Source organism: Phacochoerus africanus, chromosome 7 (assembly GCF_016906955.1).
Source record: "Phacochoerus africanus isolate WHEZ1 chromosome 7, ROS_Pafr_v1, whole genome shotgun sequence".
Taxonomy (NCBI): domain Eukaryota; kingdom Metazoa; phylum Chordata; class Mammalia; order Artiodactyla; family Suidae; genus Phacochoerus; species Phacochoerus africanus.
Window position 1 is genome coordinate 606,900 of NC_062550.1, and position 27,563 is coordinate 634,462.

The window sequence follows — 27,563 nt, forward strand, 5'->3', positions numbered from 1 at the left end:
AGCCGCCCCGGGGTCGCAGAGCGGAGCCGGCCCTGCGCAGCCCGCCTGGTCCTGCAGGGGCGGGGGCCTGGCTGTGACCCTCGGGCCTTTATGACTTGGGGAGGCTCTGACCGCCAGGGCGGGTCTCTGTGACCCGGACAGCCGGCGTGGGGCAGGACCGCGTGACCCCGGCACGTGCCACTCGCGGGGCCTCCTCCTCGCGGACACCATGCCCCGCGCCCCGCTCCCGGGCCCCCGCGCCTCGGACCGCAGCCCCTGCCCGGGGCCCGGCCTGAGCGCCCCCAACCGCGGCCCGTGCGACCCCGCGCCTCCCACGCCCCCCACGCGCCGCCGCCGCCGCCGCTGCCGCCCACCGCCCGCGCGCCCGCGCAGCCCCACGCCCCGCGCCGGGCGCCGCGCCGCGCCCCCCGGGCCCCGCCGCCCGCGCCCCCGGGCTGCGCAATGCGCTGCCGAGCGGCCCGGGCCCGTCGCCCCGGGCAACCGCAGGACGCGCGACGGCGAGACCCGGGGCGGGGACACGCGGCCGGGCGCGGGTGAGCCCGGGGCCCCCTCCGCTCAGAACCCTGCGCCCGGCCCCCGCCCCGGGACTCTGGACGCCCCCGCGGAGCCAGAGCCAGCCTGGCTCCCGAACCCCCGGCCTCCCCGCAGGCCCGCCCCGCCTCCGCCCCGGACCCCGGGCCCTGCCTCCGGCCCTCTGAGCTCCCCGCCTCCACCCGGCACTGCCACCCGCCTCGCAGGGGCCCGCGCAGCCGGAGGAAGCAAAGGCCCGGTGCCCGACGCCGACGCCGGGATGGAGCCCGGCGAGAGGAAGCGGCTCCCGTCCGCGCCGTCGTCGTCGTCGGAAGGAGAGCAGAGAGGACAATCCCGTCAGTACCGTCTGCACCGCCGCCGCCGCCCTGGGTTCCCCCACCTGTGCGTCTGTCTGCCCGGCGTGTTCGGAAATGCGTGGCTTAATTCCGGTGGCCGTGTAATAGGTCTTCCTATGCAGGGGTACGTCTCTGAGTCTGTTCAAGATGTGTTCGGCTTTTCTTGGACTTTTGTATTTTTAGAATCAAAGTGTTAATTTAACGCCCCCTCCCAACACACACACACTCACACACACCTGCTAGGATTTTAATTGTAGTTCCATTGAATGTATCGATCAACTTGGGTGAGAATTAACATCTTCATGTCCAGTCTCCTGACCAAGAACGTTAGCTTCTTCATTCTTGTCAGCAAGGTTTCCCACTTGCGGTCAGGGGTGTGCAAGACTCCTTTTCTTAGAGTCACTCCAAGAGAGTCTATGCTTAAGGATGCTGTAGACGCCATTTTTTGAGTTTCATTTTCTAATTGACTCTAGTGTATAGAAAACCGTTTGAGTTCAATTTCCTGGCTTGGTGGTTGGTGACCTTGCTAAACACACATACTGATTCTAAGAGCGCTGTTGCATGCACCGTAATCACCCATAGATCTTTTCAAGCTTTATACCTCTCGTTTCCTTTTCTTGCGTTATTATATGGGCTAGCGTCTTGAGTACAGTGTTGAGTAGATATGGACATCTTTTTTTTGTTTCCAACCTCAGGAGAAAAGTGCTGAGTGTTCACCATGAAGTAGGAAGTTACTCTAACTCTCAAAGGAAGGTCCCTTTTATTCCTGATATACTAAGAGTTTTTAAATGACTAGTTACTACCATTTTTGGTCTTCTTAGGGCTGCACTTGCGGCACATGGAGGTTCCCAGGCTAGGGGTCCAGTCGGAGCTGCAGCTGCCACCCTATGCCACAGCCACAGCAACGCCAGATCCTTAACCCACTGGGGGAGGAAGCCCGGGATCGAACCCGCAACCTCATGGTTCCTAGTCAGATTCGTTTCCCACGTGCCACAATGGGAACGCCTATGTGTAGACTTTTTGATGACGGTTATTCTGACTGGTGTGAGGTGATACCTCGTTGTAATTTTGATTTTTGTTTCTCTAGTAACTGACGATGTTGAGCATGTTTTCATGTGCCTGTTGGCTGTCTGTATGTCTTCTTTGGAGAAATGTCTGTTTAGGTCTTCTGCTCATTTTTTGATTGGGTTGGTTGGTTGGCTTTTCTTGCTATTGGGCTGTGTGAGCTGTTTGTATGTTTTGGAAATTAAACTCCTGTCGGTCACATCACTTGCAAATATTTCCTTCCATTCCATAAGCTGTCTTTTAATTTTGCTTATGGTTCTCTTCCCTGCAAAAGCTTTTAAGTTTAATTAGGCCCATCTGTTTGTTTTTGCTTTTATTTCCATTACTCTAGGAGATGGATCCAAAAAAAATATCGCTGCAATTTATGTCAAAGAGTGTTCTGCCCAAGTTTTTCCTTAGGAGTTTTAGTGTATCCAGTGTTACGTGTAGATCTTTAATCTATTTTAACTTAATTTTTGTATATGATACTGTAGAATGTTTTAATTTCATTCTTTTTTCCCCAGGTCAGGGATGGAAGCCAAGCTACAGCAGTGATAATGCCAGATTCTTAACCATTAGGCTCCCGATTTCATTTTTTTACATGTAGTTGTCCAATTTTCTCAGCACCACTTATTGAAGAGACTGTTTTTTCTCCACTGACATATCCTTGCCTTGTAGATTAATTGACCATAAGTGTGTGAGTTTATTTCTGGGCTTTCTATCCTGTGCCATTGAGTTACGTGTTTGTTTTTGTGCCAATGCCATACTGTTTTGATTACAGTAGCTTTGCACTATAGTTTGAAGTCAGGGAACGCGATTCCTCCAACACAATTCTTTCGCAAGATTGTTTTGGCTCTTCAGGGTCTTTTGTGTTTCTATAAAATTTTAAAAATTATTTGTTCTAGTTATGTGAAAAATACCATTGGTGTTTTGATAGGGGTTGCATTAAATCTATAGATTGCCTTGGTCATTTTAACAATATTGATTTCTCCAGTCCATGAACACAGTATGTCTTTTCATCTATTTGTTCCGATTTCTTTCATTGGTTATCTTATAGTTTTCAGAGTACAGGTCTTTTGTCTCTTTCAGTAGGTTTATTCCTAGGTATTTTATTCTTTTTGATGTGATCATAAAGAGGATTGTTTCCTTAATTTCTCTTTCTGATGTTTCATTGTTAATGTATAGAAATGCAACAGATCTCTGTGTATTAATTTCATATCATACAACTTTACCAAATTCATTGATGAGCTCTAGTAGTTTCCTGGTGGCATCTTTAGGATTGTCTCTGTATAATATCATGTCATCTGCAAGTAGTTTTACTTCTTCTTTTCCAATTTGGCTTCCTTCTACTTCGTTTTCGTCCTTGAAACGAAGAAAGGCCAGTTGTGGCTAAGCCTTCCAGCTGTTGAATGAAGCTGATGAGAACGGGCATCCTTGTCTTGCTTTTGATCTTAGAGGTGATGTTTGCAGCTTTTCACCACTGAGAATGATGGCAGCTGTGGGTTTGTCATGTGTGGCCTTAATTACGTGGAGGCAGGTTCCCGCTATGACCGCTTTCTAGAGCGTTTTTATCATAAATGGGTGTTGCGTTTTGCAAACCTTTTCTGCGTGAGTGTGATGATTATGCTTTTTATTATTCAGTTTGTTAATGTGGTGCATCACATTGATTGAGCTGCAGATATTGAAAAATCCTTGCTTCTCTGGGATAAATCCCAGTTGATCATGGTGTCTGATGCTTTTAATGTATTGTCGAAGTTGGTTCGTTAGTATTTTGTTGAGGATTTTTGCACCTACGTTCATCAGAGATATTGGCCTGTGATTTTCTTTTTTTTGTGACATCCTTGGTTTTGGTATCAGGGTGATGGCGGCATCATAGAATGACTTGGGGAGTGTTCCTTCCTCTGTACTATTTTAGAATAGCTTCAGGACAGGTGTTAGCTCTCTCTGAATGTTGGAGAGAATGCGCCTGTGAAGCCATCTGGTCCTGGACTTTGGTTTGTTGGGAGTTTTTCCATAACGTCTGCAATTTCAGTCCTTGTGATGGGTCTCTTCATCTTTTCTATTTCTTCCTGGTTCCGTCTTGGAAGAGTGTACCTTTCTAAGAATCTGTCCATTTCTTCTAGGTCGTCCAACTTACTAGTATGTAGTTGCTTACAGTAGTCTCTTCGGAGCCTCTGTGTGTCTGTGATGTCCATTGTAACTTCTGTATTATTTCTAATTTTATGGATTTGAGCTCTCTCCCTTTCTTTCTCAATGAGTCTGGCTATTTATCTTGTTAAAGAACCAACTCTTCGTTTCCTTGATCTTTTCTGTGTTTTTTCCTTGTCTCTATGTCATTTATTGCTGCTCTGACCTTTATAATTTCTTTCCTTCCACTAACTTTGGGTTGTTTCTTCCTCTTTCTCTGGTTGCTTTGGTGTAAGGCTAGGTTGTTTATTTGAGATTTTTCTTGTTTCCTGAGGTAAATTTGTATTGCTATAAACTTCTCTCTTAGAACTGCTTTTGCTGTATCTCCTAGTTTTTGGATTGTTGTGTTTTTGTTTTCATTCGTCTCTGCGTATTTTTAAACTTCCTTTTTGATTTCTTCCGAGATTCCCTTGGTTGTTTGGGCGCATGCTGTTTAGCCTCCGTGGGTTTCTGTCTTTTGCGGTTTTTTCTTGTAATTGGTTTCCAGTGTCATAGCATCATGGTCAGTCTATTTGGAGGTTTATCAATTTAAAAATTGTTCTAGGAGGTCCATGGTGGCTCAGTGGGTTAAGGATTGGATGTTGTCACTGCCGTGGCATGGGTTTGCTCCCTGGCCCGGGATTCTTTGTTAATGCTTTTTATTTACCGATACACATGGTTTATTTGAGTATTTCAGTATGGATTTGACTTTCCTGTGTTTTTTCTTTAGTTCTGTCAACTTGTGTTTTTGTATATTCGGAGCTGTATCATTAAGTACATACACATTTGGAATTTTATGAAATATCTCACATGTCTTTAATAATGATTTTATTAAATTTTTTTGTCTTTTTTTTTTTTAGGCCACACCTACAGCATATGGAAGTTCCTGGGCTAGGGGTTAAATCAGAGCTGTAGCCGCCAGCCACACCAACGCCAGAGCCAAGCCTTGTCTGTGACCTACGCAACAGCTCATGGCAATGCTGGATTCTTCACCTGCTGAGTGAGGCCAGGGATCGAACCCTCGTCCTCATGGATACAAGTTGGGTTCCCATAGTTGGGAGCCGTGACGGGAACTCCTTATTAAAAATTCATTAATAATAAATAGAAATTCATTTCATTTATGGTTTCTAAATAAACATTAATTGCATCTAAATATTTACTATATATCTTTAAAAATGACATTTTTGTATAACCAAACCTTTTTTTCACACTCAATAAAATTAATAATTCTGTAGTAAATCCCCACATATATTCATATTTCCCCAGTAACTCCTCAAATAACCTTAAAATTTGTTCAAGTCAGAAGCCGGTCAAGGGCCATATGTTCCATTAGGCTGTTTTTTTTTCTTATCTTTTTTTTTTGCTGCACCCATGTGGAAGTTCTCAGGCCGGGGATTGAACCTGTACCACAGCAGCGGCCCAAGACACTGCAGTGACAACACTGGATCTTTAACCACCGAGCCACCAGGGACCTCATCTGTCTTTTTATCTGGAGTGACCAAGCCTCTTGCCTTGTGTTTTCAAGATGTGGGCCTGTTGATGAGGCAGCCCCTTGTTCTGTAGACGGTCCTGCCTTTGGGGTTGTCTGGCTCGTGCAGGTGTTTAACCTGCTCCTCTGGGCCCTGTAGATACCTCGTGATGTGGAGGCGAGATCCAGAGGCTTCGTGGGGCTGGGGCTCGGTGTTTTGCTGACTCATCAGAAGGGGTGCCTTGCCCCTGAATTTGCCCTTGGTGTCTGGCTGTCCCATCGTCAGTGTCCCTCCTGTGGAGTCGTGCTTCCTGTGACCACTCCCGAGGGTGGCACTTTGCACCTGGTGACTGTCTGCGCCCCTGGGTGCGGGCGGGCTCCCTTGGAGAATCCCTCTGAGATGGGGGTCAGGGTGCAGGAGGGGAGAGAGCTTCTGATCAGTGCCATGGGGCCGTGAAAAACAAGTCCGGGCAGCAGCGGAGGGGAGCTTCCATGTGGTCATTGAAGTGGCAGCAGCCGACCCCTCAGGGGGCCCTGGCGTGGCCACCCCGGCTTCCACCGCGCCCAGCCTCCCTGCTGGCAGTTCAGCTGCCTGCGTGGCACTGCTTGGACGGGCCGCTTTGCACATGAGCAGCCAATCAGCTGTACTCGTGAGAAGCTCTTCCCCACCCCGTAGGCCCCCTTGGCCTCTGGGAGGTTCAGATCCTTCTAGGAGGTCTGCTTGGGTGCTGCTTTCTGCCCCTTAGTTATGGGTTTCCAGGAAAGGGGCTGGCATGCCAGGCTCCCGGTGGCCTCAGTGGGGGGATGGGGGCACCTCTTCACTTTTGAGAATCTGTCTGGACCTCTGGGCTGTTTAGGTCAGATGTCACCTCCTTCGTGACGATCCAGGGGCCTGCACTTGGCCCCCTGGGCCCCTTTGAGCCGCTTCTGCATCGTCGTGCTGCCCCTCCTCCCAGCCTGTCCGAGCCCCCGACGCCCGGAGATCTCCTGGGCCAGGAGCCCCCGTTGTCCCGGGAGCTCTGTCCTCTGCAGTGGGGTCACCGCGGGGTTTAGAAACCACAAGCTGGGTGTTAGCGAGGGTCCTTGCCAGGCTGTCTGTGTGTTGCCTTGTTTCAGCAAGAATGGAAGTTAATGTTTATTTCTCTATTTCTGCAACTGTTGAGCTGGGGTTTATGATTTTTCTCTATTCTCTTAAAGTGGTGGACTTTACAAACCTCGGCTTTCGGATCCAGCCGTGGACTCTTTTGCGTGCCTGGTGTTATCATCTGTGCGTGTGAGTCGGTGTGAGCTGTTTGCAAGGTGCTGGACTGGGCGGGCCTTCTGTTCTCTTGGCCTGAGCAGTCCTGGATGGAATGTTTGCCGACTTTCAGCCCTGAGACCAGCAGCCCTGGGCTTTTCCTTGTGGGAAGGGTTATTTATTTATTTAGCTTTTTCTTTGTCTTTTTTGTCTTTTTTCTTTTTTTTTAGGGCATATGGAGGTTCCCAGGTTAGGGGTGCAATCAGAGCTGCAGCCGCCGGCCTCCACCGCAGCCACAGCCACACAGGATCCGAGTCACACCTTTGACCTACACCACAGCTCGTGGCAACGCCAGATCTGGAACCCACCGAGCAGGGCCAGGGATCCAATCCGCATCCTCATGGATACTAGCTGGGCTCTTAACCCACTGAGTCACAGGGAACTCCCTATAATTTTCTAATATTTGCATCTATAGGTACAAACCTCTCTATGAACGGAACCTGGCGACGAGATTCAATACTCGGTATGTTAAGTGTGGTGTAGCTGAGAACTTCGCAGTACTTTTTACGCTGCTCTCTCCTCTGAGGCGGGATGTCTGGAGCACAGCTTTCAGTGTGCTCGTCGCTTTGCTCCCTGAGTTAAACTCGCTGACCTCAGGCTCGGTCATCAGGGACCTGGCCTGTGGAGCTGGTTAGGAACTCCTCTGGGGTCCGTGTTGGTAACCCCTTCCCCGGGTCCTGGAGCGCGCTCCGGGGAGGCTGTGCGAGCTGCTCTCTGGGCTCTGAGGGAGGGGACACTTGCGTTCAAATCCCTGTCCCCCCGCCCCTGACCTTGGTCGGCTGTTCCGTCCGTTCCTGGGGGCAGTGCCCGTCGCTGGGTGGCCGTGGCGTCCCTTTGTCCTCCTGCTTGTCCTGCCAGCCCTGCGCCCCTCCCTCTGCTCCGCTTGGCACTCTCACCTCGTCCAGGACTCCCCGCCAGCAGCCTCCCTCCTTGGTGTCTCTGCTTTGTCAGGTGCTTGTGCTGCGTGTACTTTATCCGCAGTCTGAGCTTTGCCCTTGCGTTTTCTTAGCAGGGCGGAGCATCTCAAGTTGGGTAAGGTCCGCTTTGCCCATTTTAGCTTTGATGATGAGTGCTTTTGGGGGGCTCTCGGGTGCTGCGAGAGCCCCGTTCTGCTGGAAGCACTGTCACACTGGCTACCTGTGCGTCCCCAGCTGGGGCTCGGGCTCGCTCTCTGTGTGGACATGCTGCTGCCGCGGCTCCATCCCTACTGATGGCCCTGGGCCTCTGGGGTCCAGGCATGGAGGCAGCTGTGGGAAGACGGGGTCCACTGCCTGCCCATCCCACCCGGGGTGCTCCTTGGACATCCAGGGGCCGTGGGTGCGGGAGCGCTGGCAAGGAGGATGGTCTGGGCGGGCTGTGCACCAGCAGGATCAGAGGGCAGGGCTGGCCGTGCGGGTGAAGCACAGAGGCCTGCGGTCCGGGCCTGGGCCCCTGCACACCTTGGGGCGAGGGGAGCCCGAGGCAGCGGCAGTGGGGGGGGCGGCACTCAGGGAGGAGGGCTGGCCAGCGCCGTGTCCGGTAGCACCACAGGCTAGCCTGGGGGGGGACGTGGGATGGGCCTGTGCATGTGTGACCTTGACCAGAGCGGTGTCTGCGCCGGAGCCGGGGGGCGGGGGGGGGGGACCGAGAAATGGAGGCGGGAGGTGCGGGCTGCAGCAAGGAGTGTTTTGATTTCCGCTTTTAACGTGGCTGCTGGGAGGCTCTCTGTGTGCTGGTGGAGCGTGGTGGCCGGGGTCCGAGAGGGGAGCCGAGAGGGGCCGGGGGCGGGAGGGCTGGCCCAGGCGGAGGCCGAGCGGGCGGCTGGCGGTGATGGGAGGCTGGGCACTGGGGGGGCCTCGAGGTCGCTCGTCCCTCGGTGGTTCTTGCCGTGCCTCGAGGTCTGTTTCTCTTTTGCAGAATTAAAGCGAGGGCTCGCCCAAGACTTGATTTCTTCTCCCAAATTAGACAGATACAAACTAGCAAGACAGTTGACGGACAAGGCAGTCAAAGTGAGTGCTCCCTAAAAACAGCCGTTCATCGTGGCGTTTGGAGAGCGGGCGGGCGCCTCTGAGCTCCCCCCACACCCGCCGCCCCTGCCCCATGTGGAGCCAGGGGGTTGTGGGCAGGAGAGGCGCCCGGCAGGCACGCCCCTGGGGCTCATGCGGGGCAGTGGGCACACCTCCCTCTTCCCTGGGCGAGGCCTTGCTTTCACCAAAGGGGAGCATCCGGGGGGGCAAGGGGGGTTGCAGACCTTCCTTGGGGGGCAGCGGCTCCACAGCCACTACCCTGAGAACATGATTCTCTGTCCTCGTCATGCGGTCACATTGTCAGGCCAGGGCGGTGGGACACCGAGAAGCCCAACGCGCCAACACGTGGAAACACGCTCATCCTCTTGTGTTTCTTCCGAAGCACAGCACACGCACACACACGCGAGCACACACACACACATGCGCGTGCCCAGTCGTAAACGCAGAGCTCAGGCTGTGCCGGGCTGGAGGCATCTGCAGAGAGAAGCTCAGCACAGGTGCCGTGGCGTCAGCATCAACCCCCGTGGCCACGAGAGGGCACGGCGCCCCCCTCGGAAGCTGCCTCCTGCCCTAGTTATTCCCAGGTCCTGGCAACCTCTGATGAGCTTTCTGTGCTTCCCATCACTGTCCTTCCTAGGATTTCCTAGAAATCGAACCTAATTTTCAGGTTTTCTCTGAGACCTTAAAATACATAACATTAGGGCGATCAGCGTCCCTCTAAGTACTGCTTTACCTGCATTTCGCAAGATTTCATTTCGCCGTATTTTTGGTGAGATTCGGTGCCGGGTATTTTAAAATTCCTATTAGTACTTTTCATTGATCACGGATGACATAAAAGGATAGCTCTTCCTTTCTGGGTGGCGGGTTCGTTCCTGGTTATTTTGTTGCTGATTTCCAGTCTTACTGCCTGTGGTTGAGAGTGGAAGTGGCGCCGGGCTATTCCGCTGAGAGGTGTTCCGACCTGCTCTATGTCTGGCATTTTGTAGCGTGTAGAAAAGTCGATGTTGAGTGCTGTATTCCTGGCCACCAGGGCCGAGGTTGCCATTGGAGTTGTACAGATCTTCTAGCCTTACTGAAGTTTTTGTCTCTGTGTTTTTCAGTTTACCGAGAGAAGCATGATAAGTATCCTGTCGTTATTGTGGATTTGTCTACTTAGTGTTTCTGCTAATTTTTGCTTTATGTAATTCGCAGAGCTCTTAAAGGGCGCGTGCAAATGTGTCTGTCTGGTGAATTGAATGTTTTCTGTAACTTATGATATTCTTGGCTTCAGCGAGGTTTATTTGTCTCAAAGGCCATTCTGTCTCATATTTAGAGCCTTTTATTTCTGCCCTATCTGGAGGCTCGAGGTTTTGAGTTTCTCCTGTAAACAACATAGCTTTAGATAAAAAAGCCAGAGCCTGGCACCCTTTATCTGTTAACTGGAGCATTTAGTGTGTGTGTCTGTGACTAAACTCCTGACACCGTCCCATCCCGTTTCCTTCACTTGGTTTGTCCTGTGTGCTCAGTTTTCCTCTCCTTCCAAGATTCCTTGTGGGCCGGTTCCTTTTTTTTTGTTTTGTTTTGTTTTGTTTTGTTGTTGTTGTTGTTATTGTTGTTGTTGTTGTTGCTATTTTCTTGGGCCGCTCCCTCGGCATATGGAGGTTCCCAGGCTAGGGGTTGAATCGGAGCTGTAGCCACCGGCCTACGCCAGAGCCACAGCAACACGGGATCCGAGCCGCGTCTGCAACCTCCACCACAGCTCACGGCAACGCCGGATCGTTAACCCACTGAGCAAGGGCAGGGACCGAACCCGCAACCTCATGGTTCCTAGTCGGATTCGTTAACCACTGCGCCACGACGGGAACTCCCGGTTCCTTTTTAAACTCCATTCTCTCCCTCAGGTGAGATGTCTTGTGCTCTTTTTTGTCCTTTTGTGGTTCCCTTATGGATTGTACTCTGCTGATGTATTGAAGTTAATGAAGTCTCCTGAGGTTGTTCCGTTCGAGTCCAGTTAGGCAGAGGCTCGGGGTGGCTGGGAGGTCTTGCTGGAGCTTCAGGAGCTGACTCCTTGCAGTTGGCACATGCCCCACCTGCCCCTCCTCGCAGGGGCCCCTGCCCTGGACAAGCCCGTCCACATGCCTCTGTTGAGGTGCACGGCCCAGCGGGGAGTCAGGGCGGGCTCAGGACCCATGTTCTGAGTTGGAGGCTCAGAGGTCTTTTGTGTGAGTGCTGGACTTGCACCCTTGGTGACTAGCCACATGCTCACACGTTCTTGTTGTTGTTGTTGTTGCTTTTTAGGGCCACAGCCTCGGCATGTGGAAGTTCCCAGGCTAGGGGTCCAATCGGAGCTACAGTTGCCACCGCAGCCGCAGCTCACGGCAGCACCAGATCCTTAACCCATTGAGCAAGGTCAGGGATTGAACCCTCATCCTCATGGATTCTGGTCAGATTTGCTTCCACTGCACCACCACAGGACCTCCAAGCTCACACGTTCTTGGTGTGTGTACCTGGTCCTCCGCTGGGAGCCGCGTTCACTGCCGATGCTGCGTAACAAATCACTGGTAGCTAACTAACAGTGATTTGTTAGCTGCTAACACACCGTTTATTATCTCACTGTTCCCGTGGGTCAGGGGTCCAGGCTAGGTCCTCTGCTCAGCATCACGGGGTTGAGGTCCCAGAGGGGTCCCATCTGGAGGCTCGACGGGGGAAGGACCCACCTCCAAGCTCTCTCCACTTGGGCAGTTAATTTTCTTGTGGCAGCTTCTTCAAAGCCAGCAGTGGAGACCATTTCTGTGTTTTCAGTCTCTCTTTAGAGAATCCTGCCCTCTTTTAAGGGGCGCCCCTGATTGGGTCAGGCCCACTCAGGATACTCTGTCCCTTAAATTCAGTGTCTAATTAGGGACCCAGTGAGACTGAGCCACCTCTCCCCCCTGCCCTGACCTCCGCTCCTGCTTGCACCAACTCACGAGGCTCTAGGCTCACCGCTGACCATGCACCTGTTCCCTGACCCTGCATGGCAGCGGCCACCCACCCAGCAAATGTGTCCAGGCTGCGTCCTCAGCAGCATGGGCCCCCGGGCTCCAGCATGACTCTGCGCTCCTGCCCTGGCCCCTCACTGGGAAGGGAGGGGACACCAGCTGCCCTCGTCCCACCTGCCCCCGGGGGGAAGAGCTCGTTCCCACAGCGATGGGCAGAGTCCCTGCTTCCCCTGCCACAGGCCCCGTGCTCTTGGCGCTGCCCCGGCTCCGTCTCCCCCGCCCCCCTGGGTCCCCTCCCGCCCCAAGCGAGAGGGACAGTCGTCTCTGCAGAGAGAGGACAGCTGCGGCGCACACGCGCCCTCGTCCCGCCTCCCAGACGGGGACCTGCCGCAAGCGGGGGCTGGGGCCTCGGGGAGCCCTGGGGAGGACGCAGGTGTCGCCGCCGTGCAGCCTGTCCCGCCCTGATTCTTGTAGAGGAGGAGGTGTTAACTGGCTTTCGGTTCTTTCATTGGAAACACGCTCTTGCCGTTTGAGGAGAAGAAGATTTTCTCCATCTACGGGCACTACCCGGTGGTCCGCGCCGCCCTGCGGAGGAAGGGCTGGGTGGAGAAGCTGCACCTGCTGCCCAGGGTCAGCCCGAACGTCGACGACGAAGGTGAGGGGGCGACGGGCGGCGGGTCCGAGACACGTTGTGTTTTCTCTAGGACGTGCGTGCCCTGTCACGCAGACCCAGAGTCGGTGCCGCGCGGTCCTGCGGGTCCTGTGATGGGGCCTCAGCCCTGGGGCAGGTCCCCTCTCGGCCTCACGCAGGCATCCACGCACTGGCACGCCCTTTCAGACCCTGGGACTGGCCACGTCTCGTCCATGCCCAGGCCTCGTCCTGTGTCTGCAAGGCTCCTCTGGCCCCGGCTCCCTGATGGTCACTGCTCGGCCCTCCCGCGCCCATTGCACCCGGCCCCGGGTCACCTGCTCCTCCCTGACCGCCCCCCCCCGTGCCCCACCCCAGCCCAGAGTCTGCACCCTCTGGGCTCCAGGGTCTGCACGGGCCCCCCTTCCACACGGTCGTCGAGACCCAGGTCCCTCCCTGCCCACGGCCAGGTCCCTGACTCTGGCTCGGCCCCGGCTAGGGGCCCACACCATGGACACTCAGGCGGGTACCGTGGCCCCGAACGTGGCTTTCCCTTCTTCTTTCGGGACCAGAAGGGCGCCTGCTCTGTGGGGGGACCTTGCCTGGAGATGAGCTCGCCCAGGGCCACACGTGCTGTCTGGCGGCAGGGCCACTGGCCCTGTCGCGGGCCTGGCTGTGGTCAGGCCTTTGGGCTGCGACGCGCTGACCTCTCCCATGTGTTGTATTTGCAGAAAACAAACGAGCTGAAGGCAAAGAAAGCCAAGAAGCGGCTTTGGAGAAAACAGATGACATCCATGCTGTGATGGTAGGTCCCGTGGGTCCCTGGGGCCTCTGCTGAAGTTTGCCTGCCTCGGGACCCCCTGCCACGTCCCGGGGCGGCAAAGCCACAGTCATGCCCGGCCTTGAGGCTATGGCAGCGCGTGCGTGGGCAGGCACGTGTGTGTGTCCACGTGTGGCCTGTGTGAGCTGACGAGCTGCATCTGTACATCCACAGAAATCCTGTGGGCAAGGATCAGAACAGCCCTGGGGGTGACCGTGGACACACCGCGGGGGCAGAGGGACGGGGCCAAGCTCACGCAGCCTGGCTGCCAGCCAGGGTGGCAGGTCTGCCGTCCAGGGCGCCTTTGCAGAGCTGGCGCGGGGACAGGGAGGCTGCGCGGGGGAGGCAGGCCTGAGGCCCCCGGCAGGTGGCAGAGGGTCCCGGTGCGACTCAGCGGGAGGGGAGCGAGTGGAGTGGGGGGGCGGCCTGAGGAGCGCGCGCATCTGACCCGCGGAGGCGAAGAGCTGCTCCCCAGGACCCAGCGTGAGCAGGAGGGCGGCCCGATGCGGGCGGGGGTGTCTGCAGCGCGTGGGACCTGATAGAGCTGGTTTGGAGGACTGGTGACCGGCTGCCAGTCAGTGACAGGACGGCCATCAGAGAGGGCAGCAGGCCCTGATAGGCCCACGCGCACAGCCTCGAGGTCCCCCCGGCTGCTGGGGTCGGCGGACGAGGACGCGGTGGCAACAGGGAGGAGGCGGCTTGAGCCGTTTGTCACCATCCGCCTGAGCGGCCCCGTGCGGCTCTGACGCTTTTGTCTGAGCTGCTTCCTCGCACACCTCCACCAGTGAGACTTACCTGGGAGGGCGATGGCAGAAGCTCGTGGGGCCCGGAACGGAGCCCTGGGGCCAGCCATGGGCACGGTCAGGGCAGGGCCAGGAGGGGCCAGTGGGTGGTCTGCAGAGGGGACCCCTCGGGGTCCTGCCCGGGCTCCAGGGGTGGGGGTGGGGCGGGAGCGTCTCCTTTCCTGGTATCTCTTTGCGTGGTTAGAATTTTTGACCAAACGCATGCATTTGTGTAAATACAGAGGCACAGGCACCACGGACCCCCAGTCCCGCTGCGGCCGCGCTCTTAGGGGGGGCGGGGGGGGGCACGCCTGGGGGCCAGGGAAGGGGCTGGTCCAGGTCCCAAAGCCTCATGTCCGCCCACGTCCATGCGCGGCGTGTCCCTGAGCCCAGCGGGGACACCCCACTGGGTGCCCCTGCAGCCCCCAGCCCCGCGCCTGCTTGCTGAGCGGGAACCCGAGGGGTCCCCCCGCTCCGTGGCCGTGGCTCCCGTGCGGCTGCAGCGTGGCAGGCAAGGAACCGCAGCGCTTCTCTCCTCAGCACCCGTGCCCTCGCTCCCCGTGTGTCCCCCTGTCCAAGGATGGGAGCCTGGGGGCCGGTGTGGGCAAAGCCTTCTTCGTGCCAGTCCAGGTTGGTGAGGAATGAAGTGCCCTACTTCCTCTGGACCATCCGAAGGGACGCCGTTGACCACCACAGCCTGCGCTGCGAGCAGACGCTCAATCACTACGGCAAGACGGCATCCTTCACCACCAAGGTGAGCGGCGGGGCTCGCCAGGCGGGCAGGGGGCCGGCGGGGCCGGAGAGCCCGTGGACTGGGCATCGCGGGCTCCGGAACCGGAGCCTCCTGCTGGCCTGGCAGGGGGCCACCATGCGGCACCAGGGTCCAGAGCCACTGAGCGCGTGCGCCCCGCAAACCGCCCCCAAGCCCCGTGTCATTGCTCTGTGTCTCTGGGTGTATCTGGGCACTCGGGACAGGGAAGGTGAGGGCTGCCACCACAGCCAGCCCCAGCTCTGGGCCCTGGAGGGGCTCCAGACCCCAGGGGCCGGGCCAGGCTCACCTGCCACGACACTTGCGGCTGAGGGGGCACTGCCCGCGCCCCCTTCGGCCCCCCTCTGCCCTGAAGGCGGAGGTTCAGTGGGGCCAGCCCAGGTCGGGAGAAGTTGGGTAAAGGGGCTTTCCTGGCAACGAGAGACCCTCCCCTCCTCAGCCAAGGATGGCTGGAGGTTGGGACAAGGCTCTCGGCTGCCCCGGGGCTCCCTGGGGGGGTCTGGCCCTGTGTGTCCTCGCCAGGCTTCAACCCTCTGCGGTCCTGGGGGTGGGCGTACCTGCGGTGGCCCAGTCAGGCTGGGCTCCCCGCAAAGTCCCTCCCCGTGGAGCAGTCGCCAGTGTGCCCAGCAGCCGAGAGGCTCTGTATTTACTGGGCACATGGCACTTTGCTCCAAACGGGCTGATGAGCTGGACCCGGGTCTCCTGAAGGGCCGATGCTGTAGATCCGTGAGCTCTCACTCACCCTCCTGGGCCCGAACCCCAAGCATTCCGGGGCCCAGGAGGCGAACAGGGCGCCTGCACCCTGCGTGCCCTCGGACCGCCCCTCCTTGGGGCTGCTGTGCCCACCACTGCCCACAGGGGGAGCCCCGGGCCCTGGCCCGCACGTCGTCGGCAGCTGCTGGGACCAGCTGACCGGGGCAGGGGCCGGGAGGCCGGGGAGGGGCCCCTCCGGGAGGCACCCCTCCCAGGAGCCCGCCGGACACGGCCTGGGGGGCCTAACGTGCCTCTGTCCCCGGAGATCGGGCTGTGCGTGAACATGCGGAGTCTGCCGTGGTACGTCCAGGCCAACCCCGACTCCTTCTTCCCGCGCTGCTACAGCCTCTGCACCGAGAGCGAGAAGCAGGAGTTCCTGGGTAAGTGGCTGGAGGCAGGGCGGAGCCGCGGGCCTTGGCCCAGGTCGCCTGGCAGGACCTCCCAGGCCCAGCTCCCCACAGGATGGGGACGGGATGGGGGGATGGGGGTGGGGGTGAGGGGGACGGTCTGGGCCCATCCCAAGACCTGGGGCCTTAGCTCTGTTTCCTGTGGTGAGAGCCCGTCTAGAAACTTCCATGAGTTGCATGTGCAGGGCAGGGGTGGGGGCGCATCCCAGGCTGACTTGGCCCTGGGACCAAGAGTCAGCACCTGGGGTTTCTGGGAGAGGCCAGCGTGGGGTTGGCGCTGAGACCTGTGTCCGGGCACGTGGGGCCCGCTCTGGACGCCGGGCTCTGGGCCGGGGACAGAGGAGGCTTCCTGGTTGGACCTGCCCGGAAGCACAGGACAGAGAAGAGCGGGTGGGGCCGGGGGTTTGGGGTGACATGTTTCCTGAACACTGAGTCCCTGCCGCCACCCCTGCCCTGTGGCCTCACCCCACGCTGGGCTCCCAGGAGCAAAAAGGAGCAAAAGGCAGGGGTCGTGAGGCCTGCAGGTAGGAAGGAGGGCAGGGCGGGGGGCAGGGGCCTCAGATGCGGGGGCCCGGGCAGCAGGCTGGGGCAGAGGGGCCGGGGGTCTCTGGAGCATTTGCTCTCATGGAGGGAGTAGCGAGGTGAGAGGCCCAGGGGGTGGGGGAGGTGCGAGGGAAGCTTGGGTTCTGGAAGTTTCCAGAGCGGCAGTAACTCCTGGGCCGGTGGACGCCAGGTGGGTGGCCTCAACTGAGATGAGGAAGGAGCAGGTTTGGGGTGGAAGGTGCTGGAATGTCTTACAGACCTCCCAGGTGGTGTGGGTGAGGGCCTGGAGTTGGGGTGGGGAGTGGCGTGCCTCTGGGCCTGTCTGGGCCCCGAGCTGCCTCCTGACCCCCAGCCACCCAAACTTAGGGAGCTGTGGAAGCCAGCACATCCAGGGAGGTCCAGAGGGGCTCCTGCATGGGGAGGGTCCTGGTGCTGTCGCAGGGGGCTTCTGGAAGGATCCTTCTGTGCAAGGCTGAGGACACAGAGCAGGGAGGGTACCCACGGCCGGTGGCCCTGGGGGCGCGGGAGAGGGCAGGAAAGGGGGTGCCTGGGTCTGCCTCTGGGTCTGTAGGCAGGACGGGTTCACAGCTGGGGTGGGGGCCCCGGGGTGTATGAGACCCTGATCCTTGGAGGGGGGAGGACGCAGGGCAGGGGAAGGTCGTGGGCAGAGCAGGGCAGTGGGGGAGCAGCTGGGCCCCAGGGCTGTCAGGCCGGAAGTGAGGCCCCGCACAGGTCCCCTGGGCTGAGAATGGCTGGTGCCGGCCGCGGTCTCCGTCCCCAGCACAGGCAGAGGGGCGAGGCCTGGGTGTCCTTTCAGATGACTTCCGGCGCACGGTGGCCTCCAGCATCCTAAAGTGGGTGGTTAGCGACCAGAACCACAGCAGGAGCAAGTCCAGGAGCAGGAGGGAGGAGGCCGGTGACACGGAGCCCAGCAGAGAGCAAGGTGCGTGGGGCCGAGGCTGCACCGCACCAGGGACCGTGCCGGGCAGGGGCTGGGCGTCCAGGATGGGCTGTGGCTCTGCCCCACCACCAGCCCTTCCAGAAGAACCCCTTGGAGGAGGACGGCGGGGAATGCGGCCTGTGTGCTGCGGGGAGACGCGGGCCTCCGTGGGTTTAGGCCTGCAAACCCAAAGAAGTTTTTTTTTTTACAATTTTTTTTTTTTTATTTTTAGGGCTGCACCTGCGACATATGGAGGTTCCCAGTCCAGGGGTCAAATCGGAGCTGCAGCTGCCGGCCTATGCCACAGCCCCAGCAACGCAGGATCCAAGCCGTGTCTGCGACCTACACCACAGCTCACGGCAACACTGGATCCTTAACCCATGGAGCGAGGCCAGGGGTCGAACCCGAGTCCTCATGGATCCTAGTCGGATTTGGTTCTGCTGTGCCACGAAGGGAACTCCCCAGAGAAGTGTGGTGTTGTTCCCTTGAACAGAGCGGTTTTAGGTTCACAGCAAAGTTGCGGAGAAGGCGCCCGGGGTTCCCATGGAGCCCTGCCCCCACCTCACAGCGGCCCCCACCCCCGGGTCTGCACCCCCAGGGGTGTCTCGTTACGGCTGATGAACCCACATGACACGTCACCATTACCCAGAGCCCACGGTTTACCTCGGGTTCACGTGAGGTCTGGACACACGTGTGATGACGTGTCCGCCACTGTGGTGTCACACGCAGCAGTTTCGCTGCTGAAAACCCTCTGCTCGGCCCATTCCTCCGTCCTCCCTGAGCCCCGCCATCATGTCACTGTCCCCGTAGCTGTGCCTTTCCCAAAACGTCCTGGAGCTGGAATCATAGAGCGGGCAGACTTTCCAGACAGGTTCCTTTCACTTGCAAGCACGCATTTAAGCTTTCTCCATCACGCTTTTTCACGGCTTGGTAGCTCATGTCTTCTTAGCACGGAGGAGCCTTCCACTGTCTGGACAGACCACAGTTTTTCCATCAGTTTGGTGCTGTATCTAAGTCACCTCCTTGCCCAGGTCCACTTGGTTTTTGCCTCTGCTGTCTTCTAGGAGTTTTCTTTTGAGGGCTGCGCCTGCCGAATACAGAGGCTCCCAGGCTAGGGGTCCAGCCAGAGCCACCACCACAGCCACAGCCACGCAGCTGCTTAACCCACCAGGCGGCGGGCCTCTGCTCGGGCGGACTGGGGCTCTGCACCTGGCCGGCCCCTCTCCGTGTTTGCCCCCGACCCGGTTCCCTGATGGGTCCAAGAACTGCTGGTGGTTTTCCCGTCCGTTTGGTTTTACAAGTCGGGATGGAGCGGCGACCTTCATGCTCCTCACGTGCTGCCCCAGAACCTCAAGGGCAGCTCTCGTTCTAACGTGGTTACTCTTGTATTTTGTGGATGTTACCTCAGCACGTCCAAAACTGCACATTGTACTCTCTGCGGCAAGCGCAGAGCTCGAGGGCTTCCTCCTGGTCCGTGGTCCTGGGGGCGCTGGTCCACCGGGGCTGGCTCCGGGCGATGCCGCAGCCGTGCACCGTCCAGGCCGCCTTGTTCTCCAAGCTCCTACCCCATAACCGGGTGGCCGCGCCTGTGCCCGGCCCGTCCTCCACATCCAGCCTGCGCCCCCGACCCCGGCCGGCTCTGTGGGGGGCAGGCTGCCGCCGGGGGTTGGGGGTCAGGTGTGTGAGGTGGACCTTCACCTGGATGGGGCCTCCCTGCCCTCAGTGCTCCCCAGACCAGCAGCGACCTGGGCTCCCGGGCCCCGAAGGGGCGGGAGCTGCCGTGTGAGGTCCCAGGCTCGGAGCCCACGCGTGCGGGGCTCCGAGACGTGCCAGACACGCCTGCCAGCCTCCCACGGGCTCATGGGTTGTTCACACATACCTGTTCATTGCTCACTGAGGACAGGCGTGTGCTCAGAAGTGCAGGTTTTGTGGCGAGTGCATCAGAAGTACCATTTCATTCCCACCCGGGGGTTGGGGGGGGCCTGGCTGGAGGGAGGGGGCGGGCATGGAGCAGAATGGGGGGCGGTGGCCTGCCCAGACACAGGTGTGGCATCCAGGGTGGCTGCCCAGAGAGCCGTCCCCGTCGCCGGGAGGCCTGGAGGCACAGCCAGGGGGTGGCGTCGGCCGGCGCCCCAGCGGGAGCTGCCCCACATGCCTGTGCTCGGGTTTCAGCTCCTGAGGCTGCGGGACCACAGCTCAGGGGCCTCTCGGAGCAGCTCGTGGACGCTGCCTGCAAGGTGTGTGAGGCCTACCTGGGGCGGCTGGAGCACGAGGACATCGACCTCCCCGAGGACGCCGCCAAGGACCTCACGGAGGACGAGTGGAAGGAGCTGACCCGGCAGTACTACGCGCTGGTTCAGTAAGACGCCTGCCGCGTGCGCGCGTGACCAAAGGAGCACGGGTGGACCGCAGGCGCTGTCTGCGGAGCCTGGCCTCCGGGCGTCGGGGCGCCTGTGTGGGTGTTGGGTGCCTTCCTGGGTGTGTCCTGCCTGAGTACTGGGGCACCTGTCTGGGAGGTGGGGTGCCTGCACGGGAGGTGGGGTGCACAGTATTGAGTGTCTATCTGGGGGGTGGATCACCTGTGTGCAGGCTGGGGTGCCTTCTGGGGGTTGGGGTGCCCAGGTCCCTGGTGGCTGATGAGAGGAAGACGCTCCTGGGGGTGTCTTTGGGCAACACGGCCCCACGCGTGTTCTACGCCCCTTCATGTTCTTGGAGCCCAGGGCAGCCGTGGGAGTGCCCTTCGCGGCCGGGCCGCCTGGCCGGCGCTGGCGGTCGGGACGAGCGGGGCTGCTGGGCCCGGGCCCCTGACTCTCCGTGGCCCGCCCTGGCCCCCGCGACCAGGGCCCCAAGGCTGAGCCTGGCTTTCCCCGCTCCCGCCGCGGGTCCTGACCTCTCACAGTGGCCGACAGAGAGGATCCGGGGCCGCCGTCAGCCAAGGGAACAGGCAGGAGAGCCGTGTCCCTCGGTTCAGAGGGTCTGCCTGCAGCCCATACACCAGCCCGGGGCTGTTTCCGTTTTTCTGCTCCTCTTTCCTTCTTTTGGATCGAGTATCTGCCCCCCCCCGCCCCCTGCCTTTTCTGGCTGTGTGTGGGGCACCCTGAGGTTCCTGGGCCGAGGAGGGATCCCGCAGTGACCCTCGCCAGAGCAGTGACGTCGCCAGGTCCTTGACCCCTGTGCCACCAGGGAGCTCCTCTTTTTTTTCTTTTTTGCTGGGTATAAATACAGCCCGGGACTGGTCGTGAGCTGGTGTCTGTCCAGGTGGATGCGAGTTTGCGTGTGTGCTCTCTGCGGAGCCACCGCCCAGGGAAGACAAAGGACCTTCCTGGGCAGAACTCCCGGAGGCCACACCTCCTCCCATCCCCCTCCCCATGTCGGTGTGGAATTTCACAGTCGTGGAATCACACAGCTGTGCCCTCTCCTTTGTGACTCCTGCTCCACACGGAACCTGGGCGGCTTGTTGCGTGATCTCCTGCAGGTGGCCGAAGCTCCCTCTTTTCCGCTGTGGAGAGTCCCATCCTTTCCGCAGAGCACGGAGCCCTCGCCACGCCTTCTGATGTGGGTGGGCCGTCGGGCCACTGCCAGTTTTAAGCAGTCTCCAAGGTGCTTCTACAGCTTCACGAGCCAGCAGGGATACCTGTGTGCTTTGTCCATACCGCAGGCAGTGCTCAATCCGCATTGGCACGCGTTTCAGTTTTCTCTTTGTGGTCCGAGTTGGGGTTTCTGTGATGATTACTGGTGTTGAGTGTAGTTTCATATGCTTGTTGGGCATCTGGATAGCTTCTCTGGTCAAGTGAGTATCCAAACCTTTTGATCATTAAAGAGAAGGAGGTTGGTTCTGTTTTTAAAATTGATCTCTAGGAGTTCCCGCCATGGCTCAGTGGAAATGAATCTGACGAGTATCCATGAGGACGCAGGTTTGATCCCTGCCCTCGCTCAGTGGGTTAAGGACCTGGTGTTGCCGTGACTGTGGTGTAGGTCAGCAGCTTCAGCTCGGATTCGACCCCTAGCCTGGAACCTCGTATGCCTCAGGTGCAGCCCCGAAAAGAACAAAGAATTGATTCCTCGGCGTTTTCTGCACACTTGTCACCACACCCGCTGTTGGAGATAAGCATCAGGCAGCCCTTCTCCCGGGCATGACTCGTCTCTTTACCGGTCAAGGAGAGTTTTAGAAGAAGCCCAGTGCCTTGGTCTCTTCCACTGTGGTGGGACCTTTAGAGTCTTGGTTGAGAACCTGTGACTATTCAAGATCACTCAGGTGGTCTATGATTTCTTCTGCTCGCCTTTCTGTTTTTCCTTTCACTTTTAGCTTTTCATAGTTGATTAACCTTCGTTCTGTGAAAGGCGAGGGATAGGCGCTTTTGTTCATAGGTATCCACGGTGGATAAAGCGTTAACATGACTTTTGCTGGAACTTGCTTTGGGCCCAGCACTGATCTGTTTTGGTAAATGTTCCTTGGAAACTTGAATACAGTGTGTATCTGCTTTGCTAGGTGGTGTGTTATTTAAAACGTCAATTAAATCAAATTACTTATTCAAATCATATCCTTACTGATTATTTTGCTACTTGGTCTCTGAGATACCGAGTGAGCAGAGTTAAAAATCTCCAATTGGGAGTTCCCGTCGTGAGGCAGTGGAAGTGAGTCCAACTAGGAACCATGAGGTTGCAGGTTTGATCCCGGGCCTTGCTCAGTGGGTTAAGGATCTGTGGTGTAGGTCACAGACGGGGATTGCATCTGGCATTGCTGTGGCTCTGGCATGGGCTGGTGACTTCAGCTCTGATTGGACCCCTAGCCTGGGAACCTCCATATGCTGCGGGTACGGCCCTAAAAAGGCGAAAGACAAACAAACAAACAAACAAACAAACAAAAAGCTCTAATTGGCCAAAAAAAAAGAAAAAAAAAGGTTCATTATTTTGGAGTTCCCATCATAGCACAGTGGCTAATAAACCTGACTAGCAGGTTCAATCCCTGGCCTCTCTCAGTAGGTTGAGGATCTGGTGTTGCCATGAGCTGTGGTGTAGGTCGCAGATGCAGCTTGGATCCTGCCATTGCTGTGGCTGTGGTGTAGGCCAGTGTCCACAACTCCGATTTGACCCCTAGCCTGGGAACCTCCATGTGCTGTGGTCGCGGCCCTTAAAAAAAAAAAAAAAAAGAAAGAGAAAGAAAAAAATCTCCGATTGTGTTTGCGGTGTTAATAGACATCAAGAGAATATGTCAGAATAAAAGGACTGAATAAAATGAAGACGAAACAGTCTTGGATGTAGTGATTACTGATCAAAACATATAAAGCAAAGAATCACAGAATTGAAAAGAGAAGTAGAAATGCAGTGGCTTTGGCATTTGACTTTGTAGCCTGCTTCTTTGCTATATTCGTTTATTAGCTGAAGCAATTTTTTTATTTTAACGATTTTTGTTTTTTTCCCTCTCATAGCTGGTCTACAGTGTTCTGTCAGTTTTCTACTGAACAGCAAGGTGACCCAGTCACACATATATATGTACATCCAGCCGTAGCAATTTTGTTTTGTTTTGGGGTTTTTTTTTTTTTTGGTGGAATCTTTACGATTTTCTACATATAAAATTATATTATCTTCAAATACTAATGCTTTTACTTCTGCTTTTCCAATTTAAATGCCATTTACTTATTTTTGTCTTTTTAGGGCCACAGTTGAGGCATACGGAAATGCCCAGGCTAGGGGTTGAATCGGAGCTGCAGCTGCTGGCCTCCGCCACAGCCACAGCAACATGGGATCCGAGCCACCCCTGCAACCTACATGGCAGCTCACAGCAACACTGGATCCTTAACCCACTGACTGGGGCCAGGGATCCAACCCCCATCCTCTTGGATACTATTTGGTTTTTTAACTGCAGAGCCATGACAGGAACTCCCATTTATTTTTTTCTTGCCTAATTGCTCTGGCTAGCATTTCCATCTTATGATGTTGAATGTTGAAAGTAGGTATCCGGAGTTTCCGTTGTGGCTCAGTGGTTAACGAATCCAACTAGGAACCATGAGGTTGCGGGTTCGGTCCCTGCCCTTGCTCAGTGGGTTAAGGATCTGGAGTTGCTACGAGCTGTGGTGTAGGTTGCAGACGCGGCTCGGATCCCGCGTTGCTGTGGCTCTGGCGCAGGCCAGTGGCTACAGCTCCGATTTGACCCCTAGCCTGGGAACCTCCATATGCCACGGGATTGGCCCAAAGAAATAGGAAAAAAAGACAAAAAAAAAAGGTAGGTATCCTTGTCTTATTCCTGATCTTAGAGGAAAAGCCTTCAGTCTTTCATCGTTGAGTATGTTTGCTGTGGATTTTTATTATGTCAAGCTAGTTTCCTTCTATTACTAGTATGTCAAGTGTTTTGTTTTGTTTTTTTTTTAATCAGAGAAGGGTGTTGAATTTTGTCAATTGAATTTTCTGACTCAGTTGCGATGAATCAGTGTTTCCGTCCTGCTGTTGATGTACCTTGTACATCGATCACTTGGCATATATTGAGCCATCCTTCCAGTCTATAAATCCCACTTGGTCCTGGTGTATAGTCCTTTTAATATGCTACTGAATTAGGCTTGCTGGTATTTTGTTGGTGATTTTTGCCTGAAAGCTCATAAGGAATATTGTCCTGTCATATTCTTTTCTTGTAGTGTGTGGCTTTCATATCAAGATGATGCTGGACTCACAAAATGAATTTCCTTCTCTTCAATTTTTTTTGAAACGTTTGAGAAGGACTGGTGTTAGTTCCTTATATGTTTGGTAGATTTCATCAGTGAGGCCGTCAGGTCTAGGGTATTTCTTTGTTGGGAGATTTTTGCATAGTGATGGACTGGGGAGTTCCCGTCGTGGTTCAGTGGTTAATGAGCAGACTAGTAACCATGAGGACGCAGGTTCCATCCCCAGCCTCGCTCAGTGGGTTAAGGATCCGGCGTTGCCACGAGCTGTGGTGTAGGTTGCAGATGTGGCTCGGATGTGGCACTGCTGTTGCTGTGGTGTAGGCTGGTAGCTGCAGCTCTGATTCATCCTCTAGCCTGGGAACCTCCATATGCTGCAGGTGTGGTCCTAAAGAAATTTAAAAAAATAAAAATAAAAAAGCTACAAGAGATAAAGAAGGACATAATATATTAAGAAAAGGTTGTATCTTCTTCAGCAAGAAGACATAAGAATTATAGAAATTTATGCATCTCATGACAGACCATTGAAATACATTATGTAAAAACTGACAGAATTGAAGGGAGAAATAGGCAGTTCTTTTTTTTTTTTTTCCTCCCCAAACAGGCAGTTCTACAATAACTGGAGACTTCACTACCCCACACTCTCAATAATAAATAGAACAACCAGACAGAAGATAAGGAAATAGAGGACTTAACACAGCAAATGAACTAGACCGAACAGAAAATGCAGAACATTCCACGCAATACCATCTATATTTTTCTTATGTGCACATGAGACATTTTCCAAGATAGACCACATGTTAGGCCACAGATTCACTCCATATATTCTAAAAGACAGCTGTTATACAAAGTATCCTATCTGAGCATAATGGGATGAAGCTGGAAACCAATGACAGAATTGGAAGATTCACAACCGGGAAATTCAGTAACACATTCTGAAACAACAAATGGATAAGAGGAGACATCACAAGGGAAAGCAGAAAATACTTAGAGATAAACAAAAGTGAAAGCATAACATGCGAAACGTACGGGATGCCGTGAAAACGGTGCAAAGGGAAAAAGCTGACATTAAAAAATGAGGAAAATCTCAAATAAATAATCTAAATTTACGGTTTAAGAAACTGGAAAAAGAAGAACAAACTAAACCCAAACAAGGACGGAAATAATAACGATTAGACCAGAACTAATCAAAATAGAAAACAACAGAAGGTTGCGTCTCTGAAAAGATCAACAAAATAGACAAACTTGTAGTTAGATGGACTAAGTAAAAAACAAAGGGAACTCAAATTACTAAAATTAAAAATGATGTTGGGGACATGACTACTGATTTTACAAAAATGAAAACGATTCTAAGAGTGCCATGGACAGGGGTACACCAACGAACTGGCTGACCCAGATGAAATGCACCAACTCCCAGAACCACAAAACCTACCGAGACCAAATCGTGAAGACGGAGAAGCGTGAACAGACCCACACCGCCTAAGGAGATTCAATCATTATTATCAACTCCCGACAAAGAAATACCCTGGACAGGGTGGCTTCACCGATGAAATCGACCAAACATTTGAAGGACTAACACCCGTCCTTCTCGAACGTTTCCAAAAAATTGAAGAGAAGGAAATACTCCGGGAAGTCCTGCAGGGTGACCAAAAGGACACTGGACAGCCCTCTGGCGACGTCTGCGTAGCGTACTTTTCCAGCTCCAGTATTTCTTTGGGTTTCTTTCTAGGTTCTCTCTTTATTGATGTTTCCATTTAATGTTCATGCATCCCTTTTAAAATTTTCTCCTTGTTTTTGTTTGGTTCTCTGAGAATGTTGACACGGAGGTTTTAAAGTCTTTGTCTAATATATCTCCTTCTTTAGGGTTTGCTGTTTTTATTTCCATGGTTTGTCTGTGCCTGCGGTGTAATTTAAGGTCATCTTAGGTCCTTTCTGTGCCTTTCCCTGGGCAGGCACAGTCACTTTCTAATTTTCCTTGTATATGCAGTTGTTTTTAAATGGCCTCGTCTTTAACGTCTGACTCTGCACAGTGGACAAAGAGTAAAGTGAAGGGGCGGGAAGGGTGTAAATCTCCTGGAGGGCACTTCCTCTGGAGAAGGCAGGGCTTATAACAAATGCAGGGAAGGTTCAGTAAGGGCTGCCTGTCTTTCTGGTTGCACCTCTCTCATCAGGAGCAACGATCGGGTGATCAGATCCCCCCTATTTGGAGGGCAGGGTTGTTTTTTTCCCACCCCGGCTCCTGCAAACTGGGTGCAAGGGCCCCGGGGACATCTGCACAGCCACCTGTCACGGGGCTGTGGGTGGGGGCTGTGGAGCTGCTGCTGTGCCAAGCGCTGATGGTGACCAAAATTAGCTTCAGTTTACTGTCTGCCGTCCCACTTCAGGAGACGCCAGAGTGCAAGGGAGTTTGGTCAGTGTGTCTGCCGCTGCAGCGGTTGTCTAGGCGGGCAGACAGAGCCCTGCTTTTCCCATTCTGCCCAGCTCCTCCCTCTGCGTGTGTTCTAACTGCATGCGATGTCTGAATTATTCCTTTAAATGGTCAGCAATGTTATGTCTTCTTACATAGTAACTTTTTGAAGGATCCGCATTCATTCTTGCAGCTCCATTATTCTTTTCTTTCATCCTAAAACACTTCTTTCAGTATTTTTTTCTACGGATAATCTGCTGATGAAGAACCTCTCAGATATTTTTGTCTGAAGGTGTTTAAATTTTCCATTCATTTTTAAAAGGTATTTTCACTGGGATAAAATTCTAGCTCTGCAGAGAATGTTGTTGCTTTTGCATCTTGAGATGTTATTCTGTCATCTTCTAGCGTCCGTAATTTTTGCTTAAAAATCATCTGTAATATTGTTTTTTTTCTTTAAAGGTAATATCTTTTTCTCCGGGTGCTTTAAGATTTTTCTCGGGGGTCCCCACTGTGGTACAGTGGGATAAGAATCGATCATAGGAGTTCCTGTTGTGGCTCAGCGGTAATAAACCTGACTGGTATCCGTGAGGATGTGGGTTCAGTCCCTGGCCTGGCTCAGTGGGTAAGGATCTGGCATTGCCATAAGCTGTGGTGTAGGTCACAGATGTGGCTTGGATCCCACATTGTCGTAGCTGTGGGGTAGGCCGGCAGCTGCAGCTCCGATTGGACCCCTAGCTGGGGAACTTCCATAGGTCGCAGGTGCAGCCCTAAAAAAGCCAAAAAAAAAAAAAAAAAAAAAAGAAAGAAAGAAAAAGAGAAAGAACCCAACTGCAGCAGCCTGGGTTGCTGAGGAGATGTGGGTTCAGTCCCCAGCCGGCTCAGAAGGTTACCTGATCAGTGTCGCTGCAGCGCAGACTCAGATGCAGTCCTTGGCCTGGGAACCTCCATGTGCTGAGGGTGTGGCCGTGACATTTTGTTTTTTCTCTTTGTCTTTGGTTTTCAGCAGTTTGATCATAATGCTTTTAGGAGCCATTTTCTTTATATTCATCCTGCTTGG

The 27,563-nt window shown here is 55.0% G+C and overlaps 1 protein-coding gene across 1 annotated transcript in view; it reads left to right on the forward strand.

Moving 5' to 3' along the window:
- Positions 1-519: 519 nt before the first annotated feature.
- The window catches only part of TTLL8 (tubulin tyrosine ligase like 8), a 38,308-nt gene continuing 11,264 nt past the window's right edge, over positions 520-27,563 (forward strand). Inside the window, exons 1-8 of the mRNA XM_047785937.1 lie at positions 520-866; positions 8,738-8,829; positions 12,339-12,459; positions 13,164-13,237; positions 14,660-14,788; positions 15,822-15,936; positions 17,324-17,449; positions 19,619-19,805. Coding sequence (XP_047641893.1) covers positions 791-866; positions 8,738-8,829; positions 12,339-12,459; positions 13,164-13,237; positions 14,660-14,788; positions 15,822-15,936; positions 17,324-17,449; positions 19,619-19,805 — 920 coding nt within the window. The 5' untranslated portion in view covers positions 520-790. The remainder of the gene's footprint in view (positions 867-8,737; positions 8,830-12,338; positions 12,460-13,163; positions 13,238-14,659; positions 14,789-15,821; positions 15,937-17,323; positions 17,450-19,618; positions 19,806-27,563) is intronic.